The 27,635-nt window shown below is 32.8% G+C and overlaps 1 protein-coding gene across 2 annotated transcripts; it reads left to right on the forward strand.

Annotated features, from left to right (window-relative positions):
* The first annotated feature begins 4,253 nt into the window (after positions 1-4,253).
* MANEA (mannosidase endo-alpha) lies at positions 4,254-27,002 on the forward strand. 2 transcript variants are annotated; one of them, XM_069487870.1, is made up of 5 exons: positions 4,254-4,353; positions 8,989-9,570; positions 17,534-17,643; positions 24,969-25,045; positions 25,871-27,002. In XM_069487870.1, the coding sequence occupies exons 2-5, from the start codon at positions 9,027-9,029 to the stop codon at positions 26,511-26,513; spliced, it is 1,374 nt and encodes a 457-aa protein (XP_069343971.1). In that variant the 5' UTR covers positions 4,254-4,353; positions 8,989-9,026; the 3' UTR covers positions 26,514-27,002. The 2 variants fall into 2 exon arrangements, with proteins under 2 accessions (XP_069343971.1, XP_069343972.1); XM_069487871.1 differs by having other exon boundaries at positions 4,303-4,353; positions 9,353-9,570.
* The last annotated feature ends 633 nt before the right edge of the window (positions 27,003-27,635 follow it).

Here is a 27,635-nt window from a genome sequence, read left to right on the forward strand (position 1 = left end):
AACTCTGATCAATGCAATTGGAAAGGATATAGACATATCCTTTAGGATATAGACACTCAGGTGAGTGAAGTAATGAATAAAGGTATAAAATAGCATGATGTCTTGAAACTTCTAATGAAACATCTAGGGCTAGAGGAAAACAAGTAGAGTGAAATATTTAGGAGACAGTGAAACTCACTGAAACAGAAACAGGAAAAAGATGGCTGAAGGTATAAATGTTTGCCTAGGTCTAGGGAATAAGGGGAAGTATCTTCGTTGCTAATGTCAAAAGAAAAATAAATGCTTGCTGCTTTTTTCATAAGATCAACCTTAAGGATACTGTGGGCTGGGGATTATTATATTAATAAGTGATAATTAGGAGAAACCAAAGGCTACTATTAATTTACTGTGTTAGAATTGTTCTTGACAAGTATGCCACAAGAAAAATCTGTGGGTTTTATCTCCACTCGTCTCTCTTTGGATCATTTTTTTCCTTTGGACTTTCAGTGACTGATCGCCCTTTGATGCGACACATTCAAAATGTCTATTTACTATACAAAATCAATTTACATGCAGCTCTTTTTCTTTCCAGAAACCCATCTATTAGATGAATGGCATATTCCTCCAGTGCTATATTTTTAATTAAAAATACATAAATATGTGCTTATAATTAAAAAAAAAGAAGAAAAGAAACATTACAGAGTTAAAGTAAAAAAGAAAATTCTCCTTCATTCCCCTTTCCTTAGATCACTATAGGTAACAATGCATATAGTCTTTTAGATATTTTATATAATTATATGTGCACATATATTTATAAATTTATATAAATGGACTTTTCCAATAAGTATTAACATACTAATAACGTACACATTTATCTTGCAGGCCTTTCCAATCCTTATAAATCTTCCAAATTCTATACTGTTTTCATTCAGGAAACTATTTAAGTAATTAAAATATATATATGAGAAATAGAAAATTGTCCTGAGCAGTAATTATGGCCATATCACATCTGAAAAAGTTGTCAAGATTCAGCATGTAAAATGTTATCTATGTGATCATTACAATAAAACATTGTTTGCCTACCTTCCAGAGACATAGAAGAAAAAAAAACAATCTACACAAAAACACTTTGGAAAAAAAAGTGATGTGGAAAGAAAAAAAGAATATTGGTAACACTGCCTTTTATCAGTGCCATCTCAACAGTTTTTGCCAGTAGCAGGGGACCAGCAGAGAGTAGTCAGTTACAAAATGTAGCATTACCAGCAATCCCAATCGAGTTTATAAACACTATTATGCAGTGAATCTGACAGATACAGAGAGCAATGCAATGAGAATCTACTTATCCTAATTATTTACACTGGCAGTCATAAAGAACCCAGTTTTTAAGCAAGTGGGCATGCATTAACATGTTTATAAAATAAAATCCCCTTCTCTCATTCAACATGGGAAAATCTATTAATAATCCCCATAAACATATTAGAATAGGAAGCCATGATTATTGTAATAGATGCAGAAAAAGCATTAAATCAATTAAACAGTCACTCATGGTACAATAACAAAACATTAGGAACTGGAAACAGAACACTTAATAACCCTGATAAGGTATCTACCGAAAACCCACAGCAAACATTGCAATTCATGATAAAACTTTAGCAGTACTGCAGTAAAGGCAGGAATGAGATAAGAGTGCTATCATTACTTTCATTAAACATTATACTGGATGTTATATTAAGAGAAAAATGAATAAGTGGTTTAAAAAGTGAGAAAGAAGGGAGCAACTATTCCTATATACAAAAGATAGGATTACCTATATAGAACATCCTATATAGACATAACAAAGAAATAAAGCAAACAAACAAAAAATTCTGCAAAGCTTCTGGAGATGAGACCAATGTATAAAATCGATGCCCTTTTTATACATCAGTAACCAATGTGAAAATATAGTTTAAAGAAAGATATCTTTAATTTTGGTACTAAAACTAGTAGCTAACATAATGGAAAATGTTCACAATTTTAATAAATGGAATTACTAAGTATTGAAGAACATAAAAGACCAGAATAAATAGATTAATATGCCATAGAAAATAAGACATTTCCCTAAAATAAACTATAAATTCAATTTTCAAATTGAATGAAAAACCCAATCAAAATCCAAATGGGCTTTTTAAAATGGATCTTGGCTGGCTCATCCTAAAATTTATATGAAAGACTGAAAAGCTAAGAAGAGTTAAAGCAATTTTGAAGAAAAATTATAAGGAAGAGGGGCTTGCAAAATGTTTGAATGCATAAAGTTGACGGCATAGGTGCTCATTATGCTGTTATTTGTCCTTTTCTATGTCTTAAATATTTTATAATTAAACTTTCAAACTTTTAGAAGAAAGTAAAAGACAATAGTTTATGATTTTAGGTTGAAAAGAATCTTGTAAGCAATAAAGAAAAAAGGCATGAAATTATAATATAAATTATTAAATTCAATGAGCTGTATCCTAATTTATAAAGCTTTTGATCATCAAGACACCATAAAAACTGAAAAGACAATCCAAAAACTAAAAGATAATCTTTGCAACACATATAACTGACAAGAAGAAATATGTAAGCCATAAAAATAAAGATTATTTACAAAATAATTTTCAAAAGCAAACAATCCGATAAAAAATGAGTCAATATTGAGAACAGGCACTTCACAGAAACCCTAACAGCCGTAAGTATATAAAAAGATCCACTCTTGGCCGGGCGCGGTGGCTCACGCCTGTAATCTTAGCACTCTGGGAGGCCGAGGCAGGTGGATCGCTGGAGGTCAGGAGTTCGAGACCAGCCTGAGCAAGAGCGAGACCCCTTCTCTACTAAAAATAGAAAGAAATTATATGGACAACTAAAAATCTATATAGAAAAAAATTAGCCGGGCATAGTGACGCATGCCTGTAGTCCCAGCTACTCGGGAGGCTGAGGCAGTAGGATCGCCTAAGCCGAGGATAAGGTTGCTGTGAGCTAAGCTGACGCCAGGGCACTCACTCTAGCCTGGGCAACAAAGTGAGACTCTGTCTCAACAAAAACAACAACAACAAAAAGATCCACTCTTCATTAACAAAGGGGGAAATGCAAATTAAAAGAGCAATCAGATCCTATAGCCAGGCAAAAATGTTAAAGTCTGACAATAGCAGATGTTATGGATAATGATGTGCCAGACTAGTCCATGTGAAATGGATTTGTATATCGGTGAATCTCAAAACCTGAATGTGTAGTAAAAAAGGAAGTTACAGTGGGGGGATGGAGTATGATTCACATACATAAGACAATAGAAAGCTAGGAAAAGAATATTTTTAGGGAACTGTACATATATAACCACTTTCAAAAAAGCAAGAGAATGTGTATTATAAAATCCAGCGGAATGGTGATGGGAAGGACGGAGATGATTTTGGAGAGGCCTTCCTAGAAGGCTTAAAAACTCGTATTTTTTTGTTTCTTGAGCTCTGTAGTGGGTACCTGGGTATTTTTTATTCTTTAAAATGTGCACACACGGGATATACTCATATATGTATATTTCCCAATTAAAATTGATGTAAAAAATCTAGTGAAATTTTAAGGAGACCCCTTACAAAATTGTTCACATTAGCAATCTCTAGCCTGTGAGTCAGGATTACCTTGTTACTATGTAGCCAAACAAAACACAGAATTTCTTGGCTTCTAAGGCTGATGTAAAATGGACCCTTCAACTGTAACCCTTATTTCAAAAGTTCTTGTTCTTGACATCCAACTTATTCTCAATAACTTATATTAAGTATTTCAGTACAAATGTGATGTTATACATTTGCAAATTTAAAATGCCATCTTTCATCTGTCTTCCTTGGGCTTCCAAGTAAAGTTCCATTAAAAAAAGAAACAAAAAAAAAACCAAAATGGTTCCTCAAAGTTTGAAAACCACCAGTGTCCCTGAGTTAAAAGCAACTTTTGAATGCCTCGCATCAAAAACAAGCCAAAACAAAAACCAAAACACTGTGCTCTATTAGAGCTTTCCGGCTGAGCCTTAGAAGACTGTTTCCAAGAGAGGGGTGAGTGATCTCTAGCTGCAGAAACAGGACGGCAGTCCAGCCTGACTCCAACCACGTGTAAAGAATGCCCCGATGGCCGAGCCCTCTTACGGCCCGTGCCTCCTGCCTGCGGAGTCCGGGACCCGCGCTGGGAGACACCGAGCCCCGCCCACTCGGCGAGCCCGCTCGGTCCCCGCCCCTCAGGTCTCCCGGAACGCCCTGCGCGCGCCCTAGGGGAGGTGGGGCTGGCTGGGCTCGCAGCGTGGTGCCCGTGGCTTTCTCTGTAGTCCCAGCTTCAACCGCTCTGCCGGCCGAGTCCCCGATGGTGGCCGATCCCCAGACCCGGGTGAGTAGCTGCAGGATTCGGGGCTCCGCAGCTCGGCTGCAGTGGACACGAGTTCTACATCGAGCGCCTGCGCGCTCGCCCGCCAGCCAATCTACTGCCCGCATTCTGCAGACGCCCTTTGACCCTGCGCTTGACCTGGCGCCCCTCCGGCGGACAGCGGGAGGTGCGGAGCGGGGAGTCTGGAGACCCCTAACGACCCCACCTTGCCGCTCTTATCCCCTATTTTTGTCTAGGTTAGTTAGTTTTATTGCCTGTTACCCTGCTTTATCCCGGCCCCACAAGGCTCGTCTCTCCTCCTCTTTGGAGCAGAACCTCCTGTCGCTTCAGTTTTTCCTTCCCTCCCCAATAAGTGGGAAATTTGGAGACAGGTGAAAACCTTTTCAAAGCCTGTACCTTGTACTCCCAAACTGCGTCTCAGCCTTGAGCCGACTGGGAAAGTGAAAGGATCGAGGCCTACTGGGGTCAGGGTGCGGCAGGAAGGTCGCTGTCGCCTGTCTCCCGGCTCCTTTGGGCACTGGGAGAAGAAAACCAGAAGCGGAGGCCACCGCGGAGATGGTTTTTCCACTCTCCTGTAAACGTGTTTGGCACTGTCATCGTAGACTTATCCTTTGCTAAGTCTCAGGATGCAACTATTTTGGACTAGTGTTTTGTTTTTCCGTTTTCCAGTGACGCAACTTGAAGTACAGGCAGTTACACTGTTTTGTTTAATTGTTGCAAGACCCTACGGATGTGTTAGGGGAATATGTGAAAGTGCTTTAAAAAATGAAATAAAGGAAGATAATGTTAATTATATGATCTTGATAAAACGACAAATGGCACTGGAATGGGCTGTTTACGTTAAAGTATTTTTGCAGTAATTTGAAAGAAAAATACAAAATAAAATCTAGATATTGATACTAAGTTGTGTGCAAATCACTTTGATGGCAATACTCCATTCATATTGAGCTTTATGTAGCTCACCTGAAAAAAACGCTGGAGTGCTGTGAGTTTGTAGATTCTTCATGCTCTTTACAAAAAACGTTTGCAGAATTGCTGCTGTTATTTGTGTGATTAATGAGAGTATGGTCAGAAAATAAGTGAAATAAGCTGTCTTTAGATTAAGTTTATGGAGTAGGTATCAGTTAATCATTGTTGTCTAATTCCATAAATCTAAATGAAAACATGACCACATGTCAGCCGCTTTCATCCATATCACAGAAATTACTGTGATATATTTTCTAAACTTGGTTTGACTAATACTTTGTACTAAGAGGAAGACAGAATAGCATGAAAACAAGAACTTGAGTTCAAGAGCCAAATTTGGTCTGCCCCTTGCTAGTTCCCTAACCTCTGACAGGTTACGTAGCCATTGGCTAGCCCAGAGACTTTTAAAAAGTTATCAACTAACTGTTCAGTTTCATTATCTGTAACATGATGTTAAAAAGAAGTTCTACGTTGTAGGTTGTGAAGATTAAAATGGAAGGATAAGATTATGCTAACTGAATTTCTCTTAACCAGCAGGTACAAGTGTTTACAATAAAACTGACCTGGGCAAGGAAGCCTTGGTATAGAAACTGATTTTGAAACTTGCAGGTGTGTCTTCAAGTATTAGTTATATTTATCTCCAGTGGCTTCATACAGAATAAAATTAGGAAAAAACAATATAAAAAAATAAAAAGCACCAAAAGTCTCTGTAATTTAGTTAATAATAAAGCATAAAATCTGTTTGGCTTTCTGAGTTACATGATAACAGCAAATGTTTTTTGAAATAATAATTGATATAACCCTGTTTCTGGATCTCTTGAATTTCTTAGCTAGCTGGATATGTCTAATAGTTTGTTTTTTTTTTATTAGACCTCACTCAACCTCCAAGTCAACTAGCATTTCAAAAGATGAAAAGCACAAAAACTCAAAAATAGAAACAATAGCTACAAAAGAGCATATGGTGTATGACTTCTGAGTTATGTAAAATGTCTTTTGAAAAGAGAGCAGATTTTCAATAGCCAATACCTTGAGTAGGTTCCTGCTTTGGAAACCTGTACATCTGCAATTAACTTGTAATTTTTTTCCTTATGTTGACTTCAAAAGCATCTTTCTTTTGTTGAGGCAAAATAACATCCTCTTTCCTGCAAGATCAGACGTTTTAGCCGTCTCAAGGGCTATCGTGTTTTTGTAATGTTGAAGATAACTTATTAAAATGGATTTTTAAAATTATTGGACCTTTACATATATATATGATTCTCCCTATATAGTATAGTCAATATAGACTATAAACATATCAAATGTGTATATAGTCAATAGAATCTGTTTATATGTATACTGCCCAAATATATACCAATATCAAAAACAAAAGGACCGGAAATTCAGTTGTGTAAGCTGAACACTTAATGAACACTATGTATAAGATATGTTGGACTCTACTAAAGTATGAAGATAAAGACTATTTCTGATGCTTAAGGAGCAATCTAGTAGGGGATATAAAACATGTAACTGTATAGCATGATATATATATAATGTAAGAAAAATAAAAGTTTAAAAACTAGATAATATTGTAACTATAGAATATATGAGAGAGTAAGTAGGTATCAAGAAAAGGCAGCATTTCAGCCTTGAAAGGTGACTTGAAAGGTGAGTGGTATTTTAAAAGTTGGCCTTATAGAGAATAGGCATTTAGAATAAAATTGATTGGTTTTTAATAGCTTGTCAGACACCATCTTTAATAATCACCATCATTGTCATAAATAATTGTTCACATTTATTTAGTGTTACACTAAACTAGGCATGATTCTGAGATTTTTACAATACTAACTCATTTCATCCTCTCAAAAATCCTATGAGTGAGGTACTAACTCATTTTATAGATGAGGAAAGAAGCACAGAAAGATCAGGTCACTTGTATAGGTCAAATAACTAAAAAAATGGCACAGCTGGAATTTGAACTCAGGTATTTGAACTAGAAAGCCCATATATTAAATCAAATTCTAGTTGGCTTTTTTTTAGGTTGGGATGACTTATTGTTAATTGAAATAGGGAGGCTGGGATAGAGCCAGTGGATCATCTCTTAAGATTGAGCTGGTGGATCAGCTATAATGATTGATAAACATTTTAGGTGAATGAATGAAATAATGTAAAAAGAAAAGAAAGGGGAGGGAACATCTTAACAAATCACATTTATAGGCAGCAGGAGGAAAAAAAGAGAAGGGAGCTTTCATAAATGGACATGTACTTTGTATTCATGTATAGATCTGAGAAATGAACCTAACAAATTTTGAAAAGTTTCAGAGTTGTTTCCTATATTTCTCTACTTTTCATTTACTCTTAAATTCAATTAGTATTTACTGTTTGATTAAAATATTGCTCTTAAAAATTTTCTTTCTCAAATGTTATCCTGCATGATTCACAGAACAACTTTGTTAGTAGGCAAAATAGATATTATGCTCTTTTTAAAGAAGAGGATAAGTGACTTATCCAAGATCATATAACTAGGTCAATGTGGACAATTTGAACTTACATCTTCAGATTTCAAGATCAATATTCTTTTCATCATGCATCCTGATCTTCATATATCTTACTACTCAGCTGAAGTCAACATCTCAAAAATCAATGTCTTAATAATTTGTAAATCCATTAGTTATTTTTCCCATTCTCTGTGACTCTTCAGCATTAATTACTATTATTTCCTTATTGAATACCTACCCAAACTTTTTTCCTTATGAAGGAAAATTATGCTCTAATTTTAGAAGACAGAGTAAGAAGGTATGACTGTGTTTTCTCACCTAAAGGTAACTATTAATATTACACATTTAAGTATATTTCTTTACTTTGTATCTTTAATCTAGTTGAGATCATATTGCATCCACAAAAATTTTTTTTCTGCTTCATGTTTTGTCAAAATTCTCACTTACTTTAAGCAAAGGGAAGGATTTATTGTTATGTAAATAATTTGGAAATTTCAGGGCAACAAATTATAGTGGCAGACCAAAATGGTTATCATCCCTTTATTCCTATCCTGTGCAATGTTTATAACCTCTGTTCAAGAAGATTTTCAAAGTTATAAATTAATGACTTTTTAAAAGAGTGGGAATATCTAACTTGTGAATGAATATTCTTTTTTTCTCTACTGTCATGTTTTTAATTTTGTCCAATTCTATTACATTTTAAAATGTCATTGAAAATATATGATTATTCCTTTCTTGTGAAATTGTTATTTAAAAAAATAGTTTTTTGAAAATCCATTTAATGGCCAGGCTTTTAATTTACTCATAAGCATTTTCTTTTATTAACTGTGATTTTTAAATTTTACACTTAGCTGTAGAAAATTTTAGGTCATATACTCAGAGTGTTCTTTTTCTATATTCAGTATACACAAAATCTGTTGAAATGATGAAAAATATTTCATTTTCTTAAAATTCCAAAAGGTTTCTCTATTTGCAATTGGCATGCAAAGGATGATATTTCCAAATCAATATTGCCATTTACTTTAGCCATATATAGATTCTTTTGCAGGCATCAGTATTTGATGACATAATTAATATCACAAGGTACTTTCTTAATTTTTCAATGTAATGAACTTTATGGATTTTAATTTTCATTTTGAATATATCGGAAAATATTGCTGATACCACTGACTAATTATCTTTTTTCAATAAATTGCAGCAAAACATTTACTATTTTGGAGTTTAAAGTATGTCATCATGGCAAAGTTTCGGAGAAGGACTTGCATCATTTTGTCACTTTTTATTCTATTTATTTTTTCTCTGATGATGGGTTTAAAATTGCTGAGACCAAATACAGCTACTTTTGGAGCTCCTTTCGGACTTGACCTTCTTCCAGAACTTCATCAGCGAACTAATCATTTGGGGAAAAATTTTGATTCCCAAAAGAGCGACAGAATCAACAGTGAAACAAATAGCAAGAACTTAAAAAGTGTTGAAATCACTATGAAACCTTCCAAAGCCTCTGAACTTAACCTGGAAGAACTACCACCTCTGAATTATTATTTACATGTATTTTATTACAGTTGGTATGGAAATCCACAATTTGATGGTAAATATATACATTGGAACCATCCAGTGTTGGAGCATTGGGACCCTAGAATAGCCAAGAATTATCCACAAGGGAGACACAACCCTCCGGATGACATTGGCTCCAGCTTTTATCCTGAGTTGGGAAGTTACAGTTCTCGGGATCCTTCTGTTATAGAAACTCACATGAGACAAATGCGTTCTGCTTCCATTGGTAATTATTTTATTCTATGTATGTGTGTTTGTATGTGTGTGTGTGTATATAAACAATTTTTGTGTAATACTGTTATTAATACCAGTTGGCCTTCACATTATATTATATTGTTAAATTTATACCTCCAAATTAAACATCCAGTCCATCACCTTTTAACACTGTCTTTAATGTATATTTATTTTCTAAATTTTGGAGCATTTCTGGATATATTACTTTTATTGATTTCTAATTTAATTCTCCATCTTAATTTTATTAAATTTTGATTTGCATAAAGTACAATGAATTCTCCCACTTTAAGTTTACGGATCAATGATTTTTCTTAAAGGTACGCACCTGTTTGAATGAAGTATCTTATAAATGTTCAAGTGCTTGGTAGTATTATTCAGGTCCTCTCTATCCTTGCAAATTTTTTTTTTTTTGGCTTTTATTTATTTATTTATTTATTTTACAGAATATTATGGGGGTACAAATTTCTTGGTTATATAGATTGCTTTTGTATCTCTTGAGCCAAAGTTATGTATGCCCATCACCCAGATAGTGTACATTGTACCCATTAGGTATGATTGCACCCCCCTCCCCCACCTGCAATGATTTATGTTGAGTTTGACTTCCATCTGTGCACATGAGTGCTGACTGGTTAGTTACAATTTAATAGTGAGTACATGTGGTGTTTGTTTTTCCATTCTGCAATACTTCACTTAAGATAATGGTCTCCAGTTCCATCCAGATTGTTGAAAAAGGTAGTAGTTTGTTTTCTTTTGGGGGCTGAGTAGTACTCCATTGTGTACATATACCACATTTTATTAATCCACTCATTAATTGATGGGTACTTGGGTTGATTCCTCATCTTTGAGATTGTGAATTGCGCTACAATAAACATTCTAGTGCAAGAGTCTTTTTGATAAAAATGACTTTTTGTTTCCTTTGTGTAAATACTCAGTAGTGATATTGCTGGATCAAATGGTTATGTCTACTTTTGGTTCTTTGAGGCATCTCCATACTATTTTCAATAGAGGTTGCACTAATTTGCAGTCCCACCAAGAGTGTATAAGTGTTCCTATCTCTCCACATCTACGCCAGCATCTATTGTTTCGAGACTTTTTGATAAAGGCCATTCTCACTGGGGTTAGGTGGTATCTCATTGTGGTTTTGATTTGCATTTCTCTGATGATTAGTGATGTTGAGCATTTTTTCATATGTTTATTGGCCATTAGTCTATCTTCTTTTGAAAAGCTTCTGTTCATGTCTTTTGCCCACTTTTTAATGGGGTTGTTTGATTTTTTTTTCCTTGCTTATTTGCCTGAGTTCTTTGTAGATTCTGGGGTATAGCATGTGAATATTTTCTCCCATTCTGTAGGTTGTCTATTTGCTACGTTGATTGTTTCCTTGACTGTGCAGAAGCTTTTTAATTTAATCAAATTCCATTTATTTATTTTTGTTGTTGCTGTGATTGTCTTTGGGGTCTCCAAGAATTCTTTGCCAAGGCTGATATCTAGAAGAGTTTTTCTAACATTTTCTTCTATAATTCTTACGGTTTCATGTCTTAGATTTAAGTCTGTTATGCACCTTGAATTAATTTTAGTGAGTGGTGAGAGATACGGACCCTGTTTCAATCTTCTACACGTGGCTATCCAGTTTTCCCAGCACCATTTATTGAATAGGGATTCTTTTCCCCAGTGTATATTGCTATCTACTTTGTCAAAGATCAGATGGCAATATATGGGTTATTTTATATCTGGGTGCTCTATTCTGTTCTATTCGTCTATGTCTTTATTTTTGCGCCAGTACCATATTGTTTTGGTTACAATAGCCTTGTAGTATAGTCTGGTAAAGTGATGCCTCCAGATTTGTCCTTTTTCCTTAAGGTTACTTTGGCTATTTGGACTCTTTTCTGGTTCCAAACAAAACATATAATTATTTTTTCTAGATATGCAAAAGGTGATGTTGGTATTTTGATGGGGATTGCACTGAATTTGTAAATCACTTTAGGTAGTGTGAACACTTTACCAATGTTGATTCTGCTGTTCCATGAGCATGATATGTTTTTCCATTTGTTTACATCATCTGCAGTTTCCTTCCTCAGTTATTCCTAGCTCTCCTTGTAGAGAGCTAGGTTAAATATATTCTTAGATATTTTCATTTCTTTCTAATTATTGTGAAAGGTATCAAGTCTCTGATTTGGTTCTCAGCTTGACTGTTGTTGGTGTATATGAATGCTACTGATTTGTGTACATTGATTTTATAACTTCAGACTTTACTGAATTTATTACATTTATTAATTCTAGCAGTCTCTTGGTGGAATCTTTGGGGTTTTCTAGATACAAGAGCATATCATCAGCAAAGAGTGATAGTTTGACTTAGAGCAATCAGGCAAGAGAAGGAAATTAGGGATATCCAAATGGGAAAGAAGAGGTATCTCTTTACACTTTAAGTGGTTTTCTTGCATACACCATAGGATTGAGTCTTGCTTTTTTTTTAATCTAACCTGAAAATTTTCCCTTTAAATTGGTGTGATTAGACCATTTCACTTAATATGATTATTGATGTGGATGGATTGATTAAAATCTGCTCTCTTGTTAGCAGCTTCTTGTTCTATGTATTGTTTCCTTTTTTTTCTCTTTTTCTGTTTTCTTTTGGATTAACTGAACAATTTTTATGATACCATTTAGTCTGAGATATTTGCATATTATTTATAGTCACAGATCAGAATTTACCAAATATACCTTTGTATAATCACAGTCTACTTACAAATGACGTACACTTCATGTGTAATATAAAGTCCTCACCACTAATATTCCCAAGTTTTCCCTCCAATATTTTTTGCTGTTGTTGTCATAATTCCTATTAGATAAGAAAGTATACATTACTGCTATTTTTACTTTACACCAGAGGTTGGCAAATATTTTCTGTAAAGGACCAGCTAATGAATATTTTTGGTTTTGCGCCCCCCACCCCCACCCACTGCCGTCTTTGCAACTTCTCAAGTGTATGGTTATAATATGAAACTGACCATAAACAATATGTAAACAAAGTTATAGATCATTTGGCCTGCAGAGGGCAAGATTTGGCCTATGGGTTATAGTTTGCTGGCTACCATTTTTTAACTATCTGGTGACTTTTATTGTTATTAGAAAAGTAAGAAATTTTTTTGTTACAATTATTTATTCCATTCTAGTGCTCCCCATATTTTAGTACAGACCAGGCATATGTCTGATATCATATTCTTTCTATCTCAAAAATTTATTTTACTGTATTAGTATCTTACAGTACTAATCTGCTTGTGATGAATTATTTCAAGTTTTATTTATATCCTTTATTTTGAAGGATATTTCATCCACTATAGAATTGGGCAGGCTTGGGGGTTTTTGGTGTTTGTTTTCTTTTGGAACTTTGACAGTGTTACTCCTTTTTTTTTTTTTTTTTTTGTCTTTAGTCTTTTATACTTTTTAATGAGAAGTCTGCCATAATTTTTAAAAATCTTTTTATATTTTCATTTTTCTGTGCATATTGGTTTTTTTTTTTTCTGGCCCCATTCAATTTTTTTCTTTTTTCTTTTTATGGGTTTTCAGCAATCTGAAAATGATATGCTTAGTTGTTATTCTTGTTGTTCTTTGGTATTTATCCTTCTTTGTGTTCACTGAGCTCCTTGAATCTGCTGCTTTGTATTTATCATTAATTTGCAAAGTTTTTAGTGATTATTTCTTCAAGTAAACCTTATACGTCTTCTGGGTTTCCAATTACATGTGTGCTAGAACTTTAATATTTATCTCACAACTGTTGGATGCATCATTCTGTTTTTTTTCCAAATTTTTTTCTCATTATGGTAATTTGGGTAGAGTCATTTTTTTTATTTGCCTTAAATTTTCTTGATTCTTCAGCTCTGTTGATGAGCCTATGGAAAGTATTATTCATTTCTTTTAATGTGTTTTTCATTTCTGGCATTTCTTTTTGGTTCTTTCCTATAGTTTCCATCTCTGCTGATATTTCCCACCAGATTTTGCATGTTGACTACCTTTCCCATTAAATCCTTTAACACATTAATCTCAGTAGTTTTAAATTCTTTCTTTGGTGATTCCAATATCTGTTTCATATATGAATCTGGTTCTGTTGGTTGCTTTGTCTCTTGGCAGTGCATTGTTTTTCTTGCTTTTATATGTGCCTTGTAATTTTTTGTTGAAAGTGTGTCACCCTGAGTAGGACAGTGATTATAGCGTTTTATGTCAAGAAATGGACTCGCCTTTCTTTATGTTGAATCTTAAATTTGAAAGAATGTTTGATAAAGGCACTAAGTAAGTTTTCTATATATATGAGAACCCATTACAATCTCTGTGGAGTTAAAGGTATCCAAATTTTTTTACCATTATACTGTCTTAGTGTTATTAAATCTTATTTGTATTCAACTTTTGGGAGCTATTACTCTGTGTGATGCATTCTCTCATTTGTAATTTTTAAAACAGACTTTTGAATTATGAACTGACTTTAGTCCCCATTTTACTAGTGTGAAAACTTAAATAAAATAATTTACCTAGGGATACACATCAATCAAATGACAGAATTAGGACTTTATTCCCCAGGCCTATCTTATTTTACACCCTGTATTCTTAACCGTTACCCTATTTAAATACATCACTTCACTGAACAAAATATTATTGGGTATCAGTTATATTGTAGATCCTGCAATTATTGCTATAAAGGGATGCAATGAGTGATATGACATTTTCTTTTTGCATTTAGTGTGCTAGCATTCCAAGAATGGACTTTTAAAAGTATCCTAGTTTGCTAAGCAATTATAATAGAATGATAGAAATTCAGAGTAGTAGATTTTACTTATAAATGATACTCTGTTGGCTTATCTTAGAGAAAACTTTCTGGTTACTATCAAGGATTCACTACAATTGTAAATGACCCAGTCTTCTTCAGGAGTAGGACCATCATTATTTTGGTTCAGAACTGATGAGTGGTATAGTGCACAAGACACAGTATAAAGATAAATTTGACTGTGGAGCACAGTATGGGAATAGAACTAGATATATGGAAGTCACAATTGATGCAATAAAGAAGCTGAAGTATGATAACAGGGCAAAAGAGAAGAAAGAACACTCTCAATAAACCTTAGAGTATACCCACAGAGAGGATAAGAGAGGAAAAGAAATCACTAGATTAGAATGAGGTGGTTAGTGTGTTAGGATAATCAGAATAATGTGGCAATGCTGTCCAGTAGAGCTTTTTGTGATGATGAAAATGCTATCTGTGCCAGTACAATGGATTATACTGGCCATGTGTAGCCATTGAGCATTTGAAATGTAGCCAGTTGAATAAGGAACAGAACTTTTAAAATTCATTTTAATATTAATTTATATAACTGGTATGAGTATCATTTTGGCAACATGAGACTGGAATGTAATGAAGCTGAAGAAAGAGTAAAGAAAGGGCAGAATGAAGATCATAGTATTAAGATGCAAAAAATCATGTATGTGTGTACATGTGTGTGCACATGCTAGGAGGTGGGTATGGTTGGAGAGAGGGCAAAATGTGAGGAAAGCACAGAGAGCATGGTAGGAACCAACATTTATTGAACGTGGTAGTCTAGGTAATGGAATTTTATGTGGATACTTTGGACATATCCTGAAAGGTAAGAATTATCTGTGTTTTGATGGTGTGGCCACAGAAGCAAGACGTTAACTTGCCTTTAGTTCATATAGCTAATATGTGATGATATATTTGAATACATTTTCAAAGCCCATGCTTATTCTGCTATACTACTCTGCCTTTCAGAAAAAAGAGATACAAGAATAATAGATGAATTAGGAAAAGGGCAAAAGTGATAATTTTCTGTCACTATTCATTATTTTTTAAAAAAATATTTTGCATAGTTTGAGGCCTAGAGAAGGTGCCTTCTTCCAGAGAAGAAGTGCTTTTGCTTTTTGCTTGGTAACATTTGAGAATACCAGTCCTGGATCACCTTAAATTAAGTTTAAAGCTAGAGGACTGCACAAGCATTGTGAACCTGGGATGTGATCCACTGGTTTTGAGAGTTGATTTACTTCTGCCAGTTATGCTTGGGGCAAATCAACTTCCTGGCTCACTTTTCTATCTGGCTTCATATTTTCCCTTCAGTTTGGTCAGGTAATTCCTTACTCTTTTTTCAGCTCTTTGGCTTTAAGAAATTTTTTGTTCTCCATGTTTTATTTAATAATTTTGGTTATTTTCATGAGGAGTGTTTTGTCTACTATTAGACCAACTGTTATTAAGGACTAGTCCACTATGATTAGAAATAGGAATCTTGTTTTTAATTTGATGGAAGAATGCTTTGCTCATAATTTTCTTTCTGTTGTGTGTTCTTTCTTTTTTATTTTTTCTCATGTTCTTTTCATTTATTTTTTACATAAAATAAAATTTTTATAGGTTCCCATGTTGTGAAAATTTTTATTGTCATTCTTCTTTTCATTGGTGGCATTCTGCTTATAAGCTCAGCTAGTAGGCAGCTTGAATGTTGGATTAATTGTCTCCAGACGCTTTTTTCAAACATTCTTCTCTAAGTTATGACTCCTTGCTTAGCTAGCCAGAGCTTTCTTGAGGCCCATTATATTATAGATTCTTTTTTCTATCTCTCATGTTCTTGTTGCTATTCGTATTTTCAGTGTTGATAGGACATAGTTATCTCCTTTCTATTAACTTTGGTGAAAGTCCTATTTTGTTTCTCTAGATGGGACTTATCTGTATATAGCAGGGCTACCACAAAATTTAGGTCTTAAAATTTAGTTCTCTAGCAGTTTTTGACCTTCCATTTCCTAATTTCCACATGCTTCTCTTTTGGCACCATTGTTATTTCTTTCTCTGTCTTAAAGAATCTGTTGATTGATCCAGAAATGAGTGCCATCTTTCTAATGACCTTCCATTTTTTTTTTATATATGTAGTGATGCTTTGAATTAGTTGATTTTAAATATTCTGTCTCCAGTTATGCTAATTTATGTTTCTAACACTTATTTTGTAATGTATTAGTCTAAAAATAAGTAGGTACTACAGAGAGGAACTGTAATTATTTTACTATTTTTAAATCTTCTGTTAAAATATATTGATCCACACAAAAAGCAGCATATAAATGTTCATCACAGTTTTATTCATAATTGCCAAAAATTGAAAGCTACTAAGATATCCTTCAGTAGGTGAATGGATACACATCCTTACAATGGCATATTATGTAGCAGTAAAAATAAATGAGCTATCAAGTTATAAAAAGACATGAAGGAACCTAAAAGGCAAATTGCTAAATGAATGAAGCCCATTCTAAAAAGCTACATACTTCATGATTCCAACTATATGGCATTCTGGAAAAGGCAAAATTATGGACATAAAAATATCAGTTATTGCCAGGGGAAGGGGGAGAGGGAGGAAGGATGAATAGGTGGAACATAGGAGGTTTATAGAGCAGTAAAACTAGTCTGTCTGGTACGGTAATTGTGGGCATATGATAGAATAGATTAACAAAAGCCATAAAACTGTACTACAACACAAAGGGTAAACCTAATATAAACTATGGGCTTTAGTTAATAATGATCTATCAATGTTGGTTCATCAAGTGTAGCAATTGTACCACACCAATGCAAGATATCAGTAATAGAGAAACTGTGTGGAGGATGGAGGGGTTGGAGGGTGAGAATATGAGAACTCCATACTTTCTTTTCTATATTTCTGTAAACCTAAAACTTATTCTAAAAATTATAGCCTATTAATTTTATAAAAATGTATGAATATCTGATAAAGAAGTTGTAGATATTGACTCTACAAAGTAATCAAATAATCATATGTATTCTGAAGGAACATAACAAAACAACCTCTTGTGAGAATATGTTTCTTTTTTGTTGTTAACTGTTTGGTACTAACTCTGCCTTTTTCAGAATACGTGCAGTCATTCATGTTCCTGTCTTTTTTTTTTCTTTTCTTTTTGATCATTTCTATTAGGTGTACTAGCCCTGTCTTGGTACCCACCTGAGTCAAATGATGAGAATGGAGAACCTACTGATAACTTGGTACCAACTATTTTGGATAAAGCTCATAAATATAATCTGAAGGTATTTTGTTTTATTTTCAAGCTATACATAAGGTTTTTTTTGGATAAGAGAATAGTAAAAACAATGTTTGGAGCAGTCATTTTAATTAAAACCAATGTGAAACTAATGACAGGATTTTGTTAATAGTACTATATTCATTTCATAAAGAAAATTTTTGTAATTAATATGAGTTCCAAACCTTGTTGAAATTATATTTTAGATATTCTTTATTATTTTTTAACCATGTTTTTTTATTAACCTATTGTTTTAGCAGAAAAAGAGGATTGAAAGGTTCTTTTGTGAAGATAATACAGAAATTAGGGAAGATTTATGTGTCTAAATTTCTTAGATGTCAAAGATCTACTAAAATCAAATGTTGTTAACCGTGTGACTTTACATACATATAAAATATTTAGAAAATAAGCTATTGCTCAAATATTTTTCAAAATCTGATTTTCATTTTAACTTTATTTACCATATATATACACACACCTATGTACGCATAGAATGCAGGTCAAAGTCTGAAGACAGCTGAAAGATCAAGTATATTGTACCCAGATCCTAAGGTGTGTTACAAATGAAAAAAATTTCTCGTGGCGTAAGATTTTATTTATTTATTTAAGAAATTAATGAATCATGGAAACAAATATGAATGATCATTAAAAGATTTAAATAGCACTACAGAGGATAATTTTATATTGAGTAAAAAATAAACTGTGTTTTTAAAATATTCAAAAATTAGCCATGTAGTAGGTGACAACATTAATTTTAATAAATTTCTAAAAATTATAACCATAGAGTCTGCATTCTCTGACCACATTCAATACTACTGAGAGTTAATGATTAAGTCCAAACCATTTAAAAAGTATAAATTATTTAAAATTTTAATTATATTATAATTAAAAATAACACTTGTTTTAAAGAAAAAGTAAAAACTGAAATTTAAGATGATATAAAAATAAACAGCACTGAGATTATTGTATTATCAATACCAATGGGACATGGATAATATTTAATAAAACAAAGTAGGAGAAAGAGCTAATAAGAATGAAGTATGAGATTAATTAATTAAATAGAAAACCTACAAAATCAGTAACCTAGATAAATTAATCTTAATTTTTTTTTCTACTTTTGGTGAAAAGACAAAAATAGGCAAACCACTGGTGAGACTAAAAAAGAAAAAAAATGGAGAAAACATAATATCAAAAATTAAAAGGGGGTGCAGAAGAGAGTTTAAGATTTTTTTAATCAGCATATTTGAAATTTATAAGAAATGGGTAGTTTTCTAGGAAAATGTTTTAAAAAGTTAATTGTTTGGTGCAGACAGAGATTTAAAAAAATCTGAATTTACTAATTGTCCTAGAAAAAAAAAATAAAAGGTAATTGAAAAATGTCTTCCCCAAAGCACCAGATATACCTGGTAATTCTATTCAACCTTTGAGAAGTAGTTGATTGCTGTGACTGAAATACAGTGTAAATCATACTCATTATCTATTGCTGCATAACAAATTGCATCAAAACTTGGTAGCTTAAAACAACAAACATTTATTATCTCATAATTTCTAAGGGTCGAGAATCTAGAAGTGGCTTAGCTGGATGGATCTGGTTCAATCACAGTCTCTCAGGGAGTTGTTGGCTGGTGCTCCAGTCATCTAAGCTTTCTCATGTGGTGTTGACAGGCCTCAAGCTCCTTGCAGCTGCTGAACTGGGAGCTTCAGTTCTTCTCCATGTGGGTTTTCCCAGAGTGAAAGATCTGAGAGACAGTCTCCAATATAGAAGCTACAGCGTTTTTTTTTTTGTTTGTTTGTTTGTTTGTTTACCTAATCTTAGAAATGACACACTATCACTGTTGCTCTGTTCTTTTGTTTTATTTACTGATAAATCAGGCCTGGCACAAAGAGGGAGAGAACTGCAAAGTTGTGAATACCAGGAGATGGGAATCCAGGCCATCTTGGAGACTAGCAACTACAGAAAACCAACATATTTATCCTATAATGATAGCACAATTCCAATGCAATTTTAAATACAGAATTTGACAGACTTTATCCCCAAAAGTTTATAAATATGTTGGAATAAAGTAAAACTTTTTTTTAATGAGTAGAAAACTTGTATTTCTAGATAACAATATATACTAAAAATGGTGGTAATTAAAATAAAGGATATGACATTATATTCTCAGCATGGAGAAAGAGATCAGTGAAACAGAAGACAGTCTGGAAACAAGACAATATGGGGATCTAATATGTAATTCAAGAATCATTTAAAATCAAGTATAAAAGGAATGTTTATTCATGATCTTGTCCTTGTGATACTAGACTTGAAATCTGCAAATCTACAATAGTTTTTTTTTTTTATTTTGCATTCTCCACTCTGTCCTATGTCCTTAGGTATTCATATTTCATATCTAATATCCCTTACTTATCCTCTGATTGCTTATGTTTCTTAGCGTTTATTCTTATTCAATACAATGTGTTTGCAAATCTTAATGAAAATGTAAATTATAGTGTCTTTTAACTAGGGATCATTTACTCTGAGTTCTCAGATTGCTGCTACTCTTAAAAATTGCTGGAGCTTTTTATTTGTTCTATAATTTCTTGGTTTATATACCCTAATGGAAAACAGTCTGGTTTTTCCAATACTGGTAATTGAGCTCTGTAAGAGATGATGTGGATCACTGCTGAAATATTTTGTTTCAAATAAAAATATGATAAAGTACTTTTAATTTTTCTTTTGCAACTTTGAGATTCAGTAGTTATTGGGGAATAGAAATGGAACTCTAGGGAGAGAGAAATAGCTAAATAGGCAGCCTTTTTTATTTCTGTCCATAAAGCTGCCTCCTCTTTCTACTTTACAATCCTGAAACTGTTAAGACAGCATCTCTCAAATTAGCTGACTGGCAAGAGCTGTCACCTGCCATGTCCCTCAGTGCCATTCAGTGAGTTTCCATTGGCATTTGAAATCTGCAAACAGGCAAGCCTCCAGGTTCTTTCACCCAGTCTGAGTCTGGATAAATGATTGATTTATCTTCTACAAAACAGGTCCAAGGGCCACTCTTCTGTCCCGGCCCTGCTATAATCCTGGGAGATGGGAGCTCCAGAAACTGGCTATTTTAGTTCTTTCAGGAGGTTTAAAGGTAAAGTGAAAATGTTCTGGTGCATGAGGATAGATTGTTTTTTCTCCTGTTTGAAGTTTGTGTAGGAGACTATGGAAAAGATCTCAATGGCTAATTGCCTATGTAAATGTTCCCAACAGTATTTGTTTCAGATTTTATATCTAATGATCAGAAAAATTTGGAAGTTGATAGACTAATGTTTTCCAAAATTTTTAGAACAATTTCTTGGCTTCGTGTCTGGGGAGGAACTCTTTATAGTACAAAGAAGAATAGACCTGGAACCATGAGACTGGAGCTCGTCTCAGCTGAGTACCTCTGGAATCTGATAGTAATTCCTTGATCTTCTCGGATTGTCCCCCTCATTTATAAAATGACAGGATGAAACCATAAGATAGTTTTATTTATTATATTTTTCTGTGATTTCTGTTGTGTTATTGGGGAACAGATATGTTTTATAATTAAAATGTAATTTTTTTTAAAGAATGGAAAACTTTCCTTTTGCTTGCTAATGTAAAGGAATGTTAAGATGTTGAATTAATGACAGTGCATTACTAGAAATCTATAAAGTGCTAAGGCAATATGATACAAAAAAATTAATGTGCTGGTGAATTTGGTGCAAATAAATTGAGGCTTACAATGCACATAACTGATCACTAAACTCTTAAGTCTAAAATGCACATAACTGACCACTAAACTCTTAAGTCTAAAATTAGTAACATGTCTTTTTTCTTTTTCTTTTTTTCTTTTCTTTAAAGCAAGGAAATAATCTGCCCTGTTCCCCCAGTTTGATTAATATTAATTTGCTTAGCCCTTCCCCCCCAAAAAACCTTTTCCATGTATCAGTTTTATTTTTAAAATATTCTAATGGCTCTAATATATTAATTCTACTTTAATTTTCGTTGATGTGTTCCTCATTCTTTGCTTGGGCTTAGTTGTTCAATGTTCAACAATATTTTAACTAGTACTAGTCACTAATTACTTTGTAATTTCAATTTTGATTAACTTAAACCAAGAGTCATTTTGGGTGAATGCTTTTTAGATTATAAACAAACAAGCACGAATGACAAATGGTTGGTGCTTTGGTTACTTGTTTTGCATTATCCTTAACAAATCTGGACTGTTGTTTTTTTGGAAATGTAAATGAGTAAAACTAAAATCTAAATCATGATTTTTCAGAGAGATTTAGATTATCTGTTCTTTTATATACTTGTCTGCATATTCACTAGAGCACTTACTTATACTGTTATTGAGTAGGCTGGTTTTGCAAAGAATATAAAAATCAGAGCTGGATCCTTTCCACTGTATCCTGTCTATCCTATACCAGTAAGAACACAGCAATGAAATAATCTTTTGAGTGAAACATGATAGAGATGTTTGGTAGATTCTGTCATTTTTTAGCAAATATTCTGTTCTACTTCCACTCCATGGAAAGAGTATACTTCCTGTCCCATTGATGTTGGGTTTGGCCTCATGGCTTGCTTTGGTTAACAAGATGTGAGAAAACATAATGTATACCATGTGCTTGTGTGGTTGTGCTCCTGTTCTTTTACCGGAGAAGATCGTGCCCCTTTCTGCCAAGTACCCAGAGTGACAGATACATGGAGTTGATTTCAACATGATCCGCATCCTAGAGTATAGCCATCACAGCCAATTCATACCTTTATGTTCAAGAAACAAATGTTTTGTCTTTGCAAGCCACTGAGATTGTTGACTTGTTTGTTATACAGCATCATGACATCAAAACCCAACTGAATCACATCATCCATTTAGGTAAAAGAAAATCAGGGAGATCCAATTGTCCTTTCCCTTTGCTCAGTATTGTAGGGGAAAGAACCAACTCAGTCATTTATGGTCTTGCATTTTAATAAATTTAGTATTTTATGTTAAAGTAGCAAATTTTCATTCTGCTATATGCATAAATCACATGTTACGGTGTATCAGCATCCATTATTTATTTACATATGGCTCTAGAGCCATCATTATATCTGATTTTAAGACTTATACAGATTTTTGACTATGTGAAGTTTGCACACAAAGATGTCCATGATTCTTTTTAAAATGATTTTTCAGATCCATTTGAAACATATTATCCATGACCGCTCCTTTTTCCTTTTTCTTATTCCTAAATTAATATGGTAAATTTATGGTGAAAACTTAGTGAATCTTACCTAAATTGGGTATAAATGGAAGGCTTACAGTCTAATTTGACAATTATCCCTTTTTGCATGAAAATCATTCATCCATTTATTTATGCATGCATTCATTCATTCCTTGCCTGCTATGTGCCAGATACTGTTCCAGATGCTGGCAATATTGAGAAGATACTACCTCTGTTCTTAAGAGACCTTGCAATCTATTGGAGATCAGACACAAAGACAAGTAAATTGCATGAAGGGAAAAGTACAAAGTATTATGGTACCACATAGGAGTAGGAAGGCCTACCTCATTATTGTTGTGGTGGAGGTTGGAGGGTGTGTAGGGGTGAAGGTAGGGAATGGAGGTGTTGGAGAAGGAGAAGAATGTCAGATTTTCACTTTAGAAAGTTCGCTTTGGCTACAAGGTAGAGAAGAGACTGGCAAGGTCAAAATTAGAAGCATGAATTGGAGGAATGTTTTGGCTTTTTGCATTTACTGCAAATATGTTAATCTGTACTTTACAAAAGAAGCATGCCATTTATAGTTTTGAGCTTTAAAGTTAAATTCATTTCGATATAGGGTATTTTCTTAAATATGGCATCATTTATAAATATAAAATGGAAATTTAGAAAATACAATGTTGTATCTGAAGGAGGAATTACCCAAAGTAACATTATATAAGAGTATAAAAATACCTGTACACTTGACAATGTTTTTTCAACTTAAATTAAAAAGCAAATACCAAAGTTACTGAAAAATCAAACTGCCCTGGTAGTTACTACACTAGCAATACTAACAATATACTGCAAAAATATAATTGACCTTAGTTTATTACTGACAAAAATCTTCCTTTATAATGTTAAACTGTAATCTCATTTTATTAAAAGTAGGGAATTATATTTTCACTAAATATTATCTGACTTTAAAATTGATCTGTGAAAACAAGTAACACTGATTAACGTAAAATACCTTTTGCTTTAAATGGGTAATTGAACACAGTTTTATATTGCACTAGAAGTCTCTAGTTCCAGAAGTACTTCATAGAGCCTGAAACCTAAAATTAAAACATTATCAATAAATTAATTTCCATAAATATTTTAATTACCATTGATAAGTCAGTGAAATTAAGAATAAAAGTGAAAATCCTCATAATCTTTGTTTAGAAGTCTTAAATAGATTTTCATTCATGGGAGTTATCATCTGTACTATCTACATTACTATTTAGAAATGGCATACAAAATGGTTTTAACAGCCGTAATTAGTTTTTCTTGATTTATGTACAGCTGACCTTTTTAGTTAAAAAACTTTAATCTGTGCACAGCATTTTAAAAATATTTTTAGTTACTGTTTTCTACTATTGTCTTAGAGACATATAAACCCCCATCAGTAATTTAGGCATTATGGAAATTATTGTTCTTCATAGCACTAGTGTATATTATTTTTTCAGTAATTTCATTACTTATTCCTTGAATAATATTACAAATTAAATGCAGATTATTTTGTAAAATGCTATTTTAATTAAGTAGAAGAATTTGTCATTTAAAGAAATTTGCTATTAACTCTATTTAAGTATAAAACTTAATGGTCACACACCTGAAAAAAGAATCCAGATTTTTCTGGACCATATTTTTTTTTACACTTTTTGAAAAGAATATGTTTGAATATAGAGTAGATCCTTATATATCTTATATAGAATATAAATAAATAAGGTATATTTTATAAGGAATAAACATATAAACAAAAACATTGCACAGTGGTTGAGCATGATTGCCTGTATTGCTTCTAACCTGTCAAGTTACTGAACCTAGTTTAATTTTGATTGCCTCATTTATAAAATGGAAATAGTTACAGTAACCACCTTTTAGAGTTGCAGAGATTAACTGAGGTGATAAGTATAAAATGTTTAGTATATTATTTAGGTGAAGAAACTCTTAGTAAATGTTATTACTAAGAATTCTCTGGTAATGTCTGTGTTCAATAAATATTCATCTTAAATTAAGGTTATTAAATGAATCACTTTATTAAATGTGTAGAATATATTTTCATTATTTCTACATTATAGAAAGTTTTTTCTCTAATTGATTTTTTTGTTGTTTTAGGTCACTTTTCACATAGAACCATATAGCAATCGAGATGATCAAAGCATGTACAAAAATGTCAAGTATATTATAGACAAGTGAGTTTCTTCAATGTTTATAAATACCATTATATGATCCACTAATAATTATTGTTATAAGAAGAGTACATTAAATTATTTTTGAGAGATTTGAATGATTTATGATAATGACATTTTTAATAAAATTAAACTCTTTGGAATGAACATCATAATCATTTTGAGAAACATTTCTGAAATCCCTTACAGTTCAGTTTCTGTATGAATAAAGATTCATATTTTTACTGTTTTATATGTTTATAGGCTTTTTAGGATTTCTATCACATTAAAATTTAAAATTGATATTATTTTTTAAAACTTAGAAATACAGAGTTGTATCTTTTAAACAGAAGGTTCAGATTATGAAATGTGAACTACTTTTATAACACTGGACCCATGGCTAATATTTTGATTTATATCTAGTCTGATTACAAAGAATTTGTTAATATGGTTTCATTTTGTTAAAGAATTTTACTGATAATAGTCTGTGACAGATGCCATACTCTTACAAAGAAACTTGTCAATCTCACTGAGACACGTATTACTGATACAAAAAAGCAGTTTATGTATTCATATAGAAAATAATAGGATTTTTATGGCATTAGTCATCATTTGTAAATCTGAATATGAGATAATTAATCTCTTGTTTGGTAAAGTATCCCATATCTAATTTTGTAATGTGTAAAATTAAAAATGCATTTTTAATTATATAATGGATTCCCTGAAGAAATGGAGCAACGTGCTTAAAACACACTGATCCTTCATTTTCAGTACCTAAACAAACAGTTTTTGTCTATGGCAGATGAGGTAGGAATATTCATTTCACTTTTACATATGCTTGTGTTTCAGGTATGGAAATCATCCAGCCTTTTACAGGTACAAGACGAGGACCGGCAATGCTCTTCCTGTGTTTTATGTCTATGATTCTTACATCACCAAGCCTGAAACATGGGCCAATCTGTTAACCACCTCAGGGTCTCAGAGTATTCGCAATTCGCCTTATGATGGACTGTTTATTGCACTTCTAGTAGAAGAAAAACATAAACACGATATTCTTCAAAGTGGTTTTGATGGAATTTACACATATTTTGCCACAAATGGCTTTACTTATGGCTCATCCCATCAGAATTGGGCTAGCCTAAAATTCTTTTGTGATAAGCACAACTTAATATTTATCCCAAGTGTGGGCCCAGGATACATAGATACCAGCATCCGTCCATGGAATACTCAAAACACTCGGAACCGAATCAATGGGAAGTACTATGAAATTGCTCTGAGTGATGCACTTCAGGCCCACCCCAGTTTAATTTCTATCACCTCTTTTAATGAGTGGCATGAAGGAACTCAGATTGAAAAAGCTGTTCCCAAAAGAACCAGTAATACAGTGTACCTAGATTACCGCCCTCATAAACCAGGTCTTTATCTGGAACTGACTCGTAAATGGTCTGAAAAATTCATTAAGGAAAGAGCAACTTACACAGTTGATCACTAGCTGCCTATTTCTTAATGCGTTGATTCAAATTTAACAATTAGCAAATCAACTAATTTTAATAAATGCCTTTGTTTTGAGTTATGGCAAAAAAAACTGCCAAAATTAGTATGCACTATTACTGTTATCTTTAAGAAAAAAAATTTTTTACTTTTTTAGAGATAATAGTATCATTGCCACACTTCACAATACTGCACTCAGAAAATATCTGAGAGAAAAGTTGTGCGAATAAGATTCCTTGTGGCATAATTTACTACATTTCTGACTGAAAGTGAAATTCTGATTTGATGGCAATTTAATGTCATTTCACAGTAGATAAATGTTTTTGTTACATAAAGCAGTTAGTATACAGTTAAATCATACTTGCATCCTAAGCCCAAAGAAATAGAACTGCTGCATGTATTTGGCATATCTATTGAAAAAAAAAAAACTTTAAAAGATAATGTACATGTTTCAGTTCTAATTTTTTTCAGTGCTTCAATCAGCTTTATTGTATTAGTATTCAGACTCTGAATAACTTTCCAATAATCATGAAATTCTTATGAATAATAAAATCTCTTTACCTTCTCTCAATTTTGCTATAAACCTAAAACTATTTTAAATAATAGTTCATTTTTAAAAATTAAAAAAAAAAATCAGATACCATAAGCCTTACTGTGACCACATTGTGTTAGGAAGGCCTGTTTTCTTCAGCACAATATGCATCATCATTTGTAGATTTTTGGTTACCTAAAGCATGCTAAGTGTTTTGCATGTATACTGTTTCTGCTTTACTATGCTGAATTCCAGATTTTAGAACCTAGGGAAAATACTTTTATAAAAGTTAATGATTACTTCTCAATTATTAGGAGTTGTTTCACAATTATTATGAAGATATGATGCCCAAAATATTAATATTATTAAGATACTTTGTCATTTGTCAGTCTTTAACTTGTTTCTATTATTCATGTCTTTAAATTTAATCAGAGATCAGCTATCATATAAGAAATCAGAAAGTTAATACTATCATTGGATTGTCTTTTAATATTTTAAGTTAAAAAAAAATTTTACCAAAAGTAATAGGGAAAATTTACTTATCATTTTAGATTTTAGAAACATGGAAATGAGAATTCTTTTGTATCTAAA

Source organism: Eulemur rufifrons, chromosome 15 (assembly GCF_041146395.1).
Source record: "Eulemur rufifrons isolate Redbay chromosome 15, OSU_ERuf_1, whole genome shotgun sequence".
Taxonomy (NCBI): Eukaryota; Metazoa; Chordata; class Mammalia; order Primates; family Lemuridae; genus Eulemur; species Eulemur rufifrons.

Excerpts from the sequence above, each read along its gene's own strand:
- MANEA (XM_069487870.1), top strand. The coding sequence starts at position 9,027 with ATGGCAAAGTTTCGGAGAAGGACTTGCATCATTTTGTCACTTTTTATT. Across the intron at positions 9,571-17,533 it reads AATGCGTTCTGCTTCCATTG|GTGTACTAGCCCTGTCTTGG; the intron begins GTAATTATTTTA and ends CATTTCTATTAG. Across the intron at positions 25,046-25,870 it reads GTCAAGTATATTATAGACAA|GTATGGAAATCATCCAGCCT; the intron begins GTGAGTTTCTTC and ends CTTGTGTTTCAG.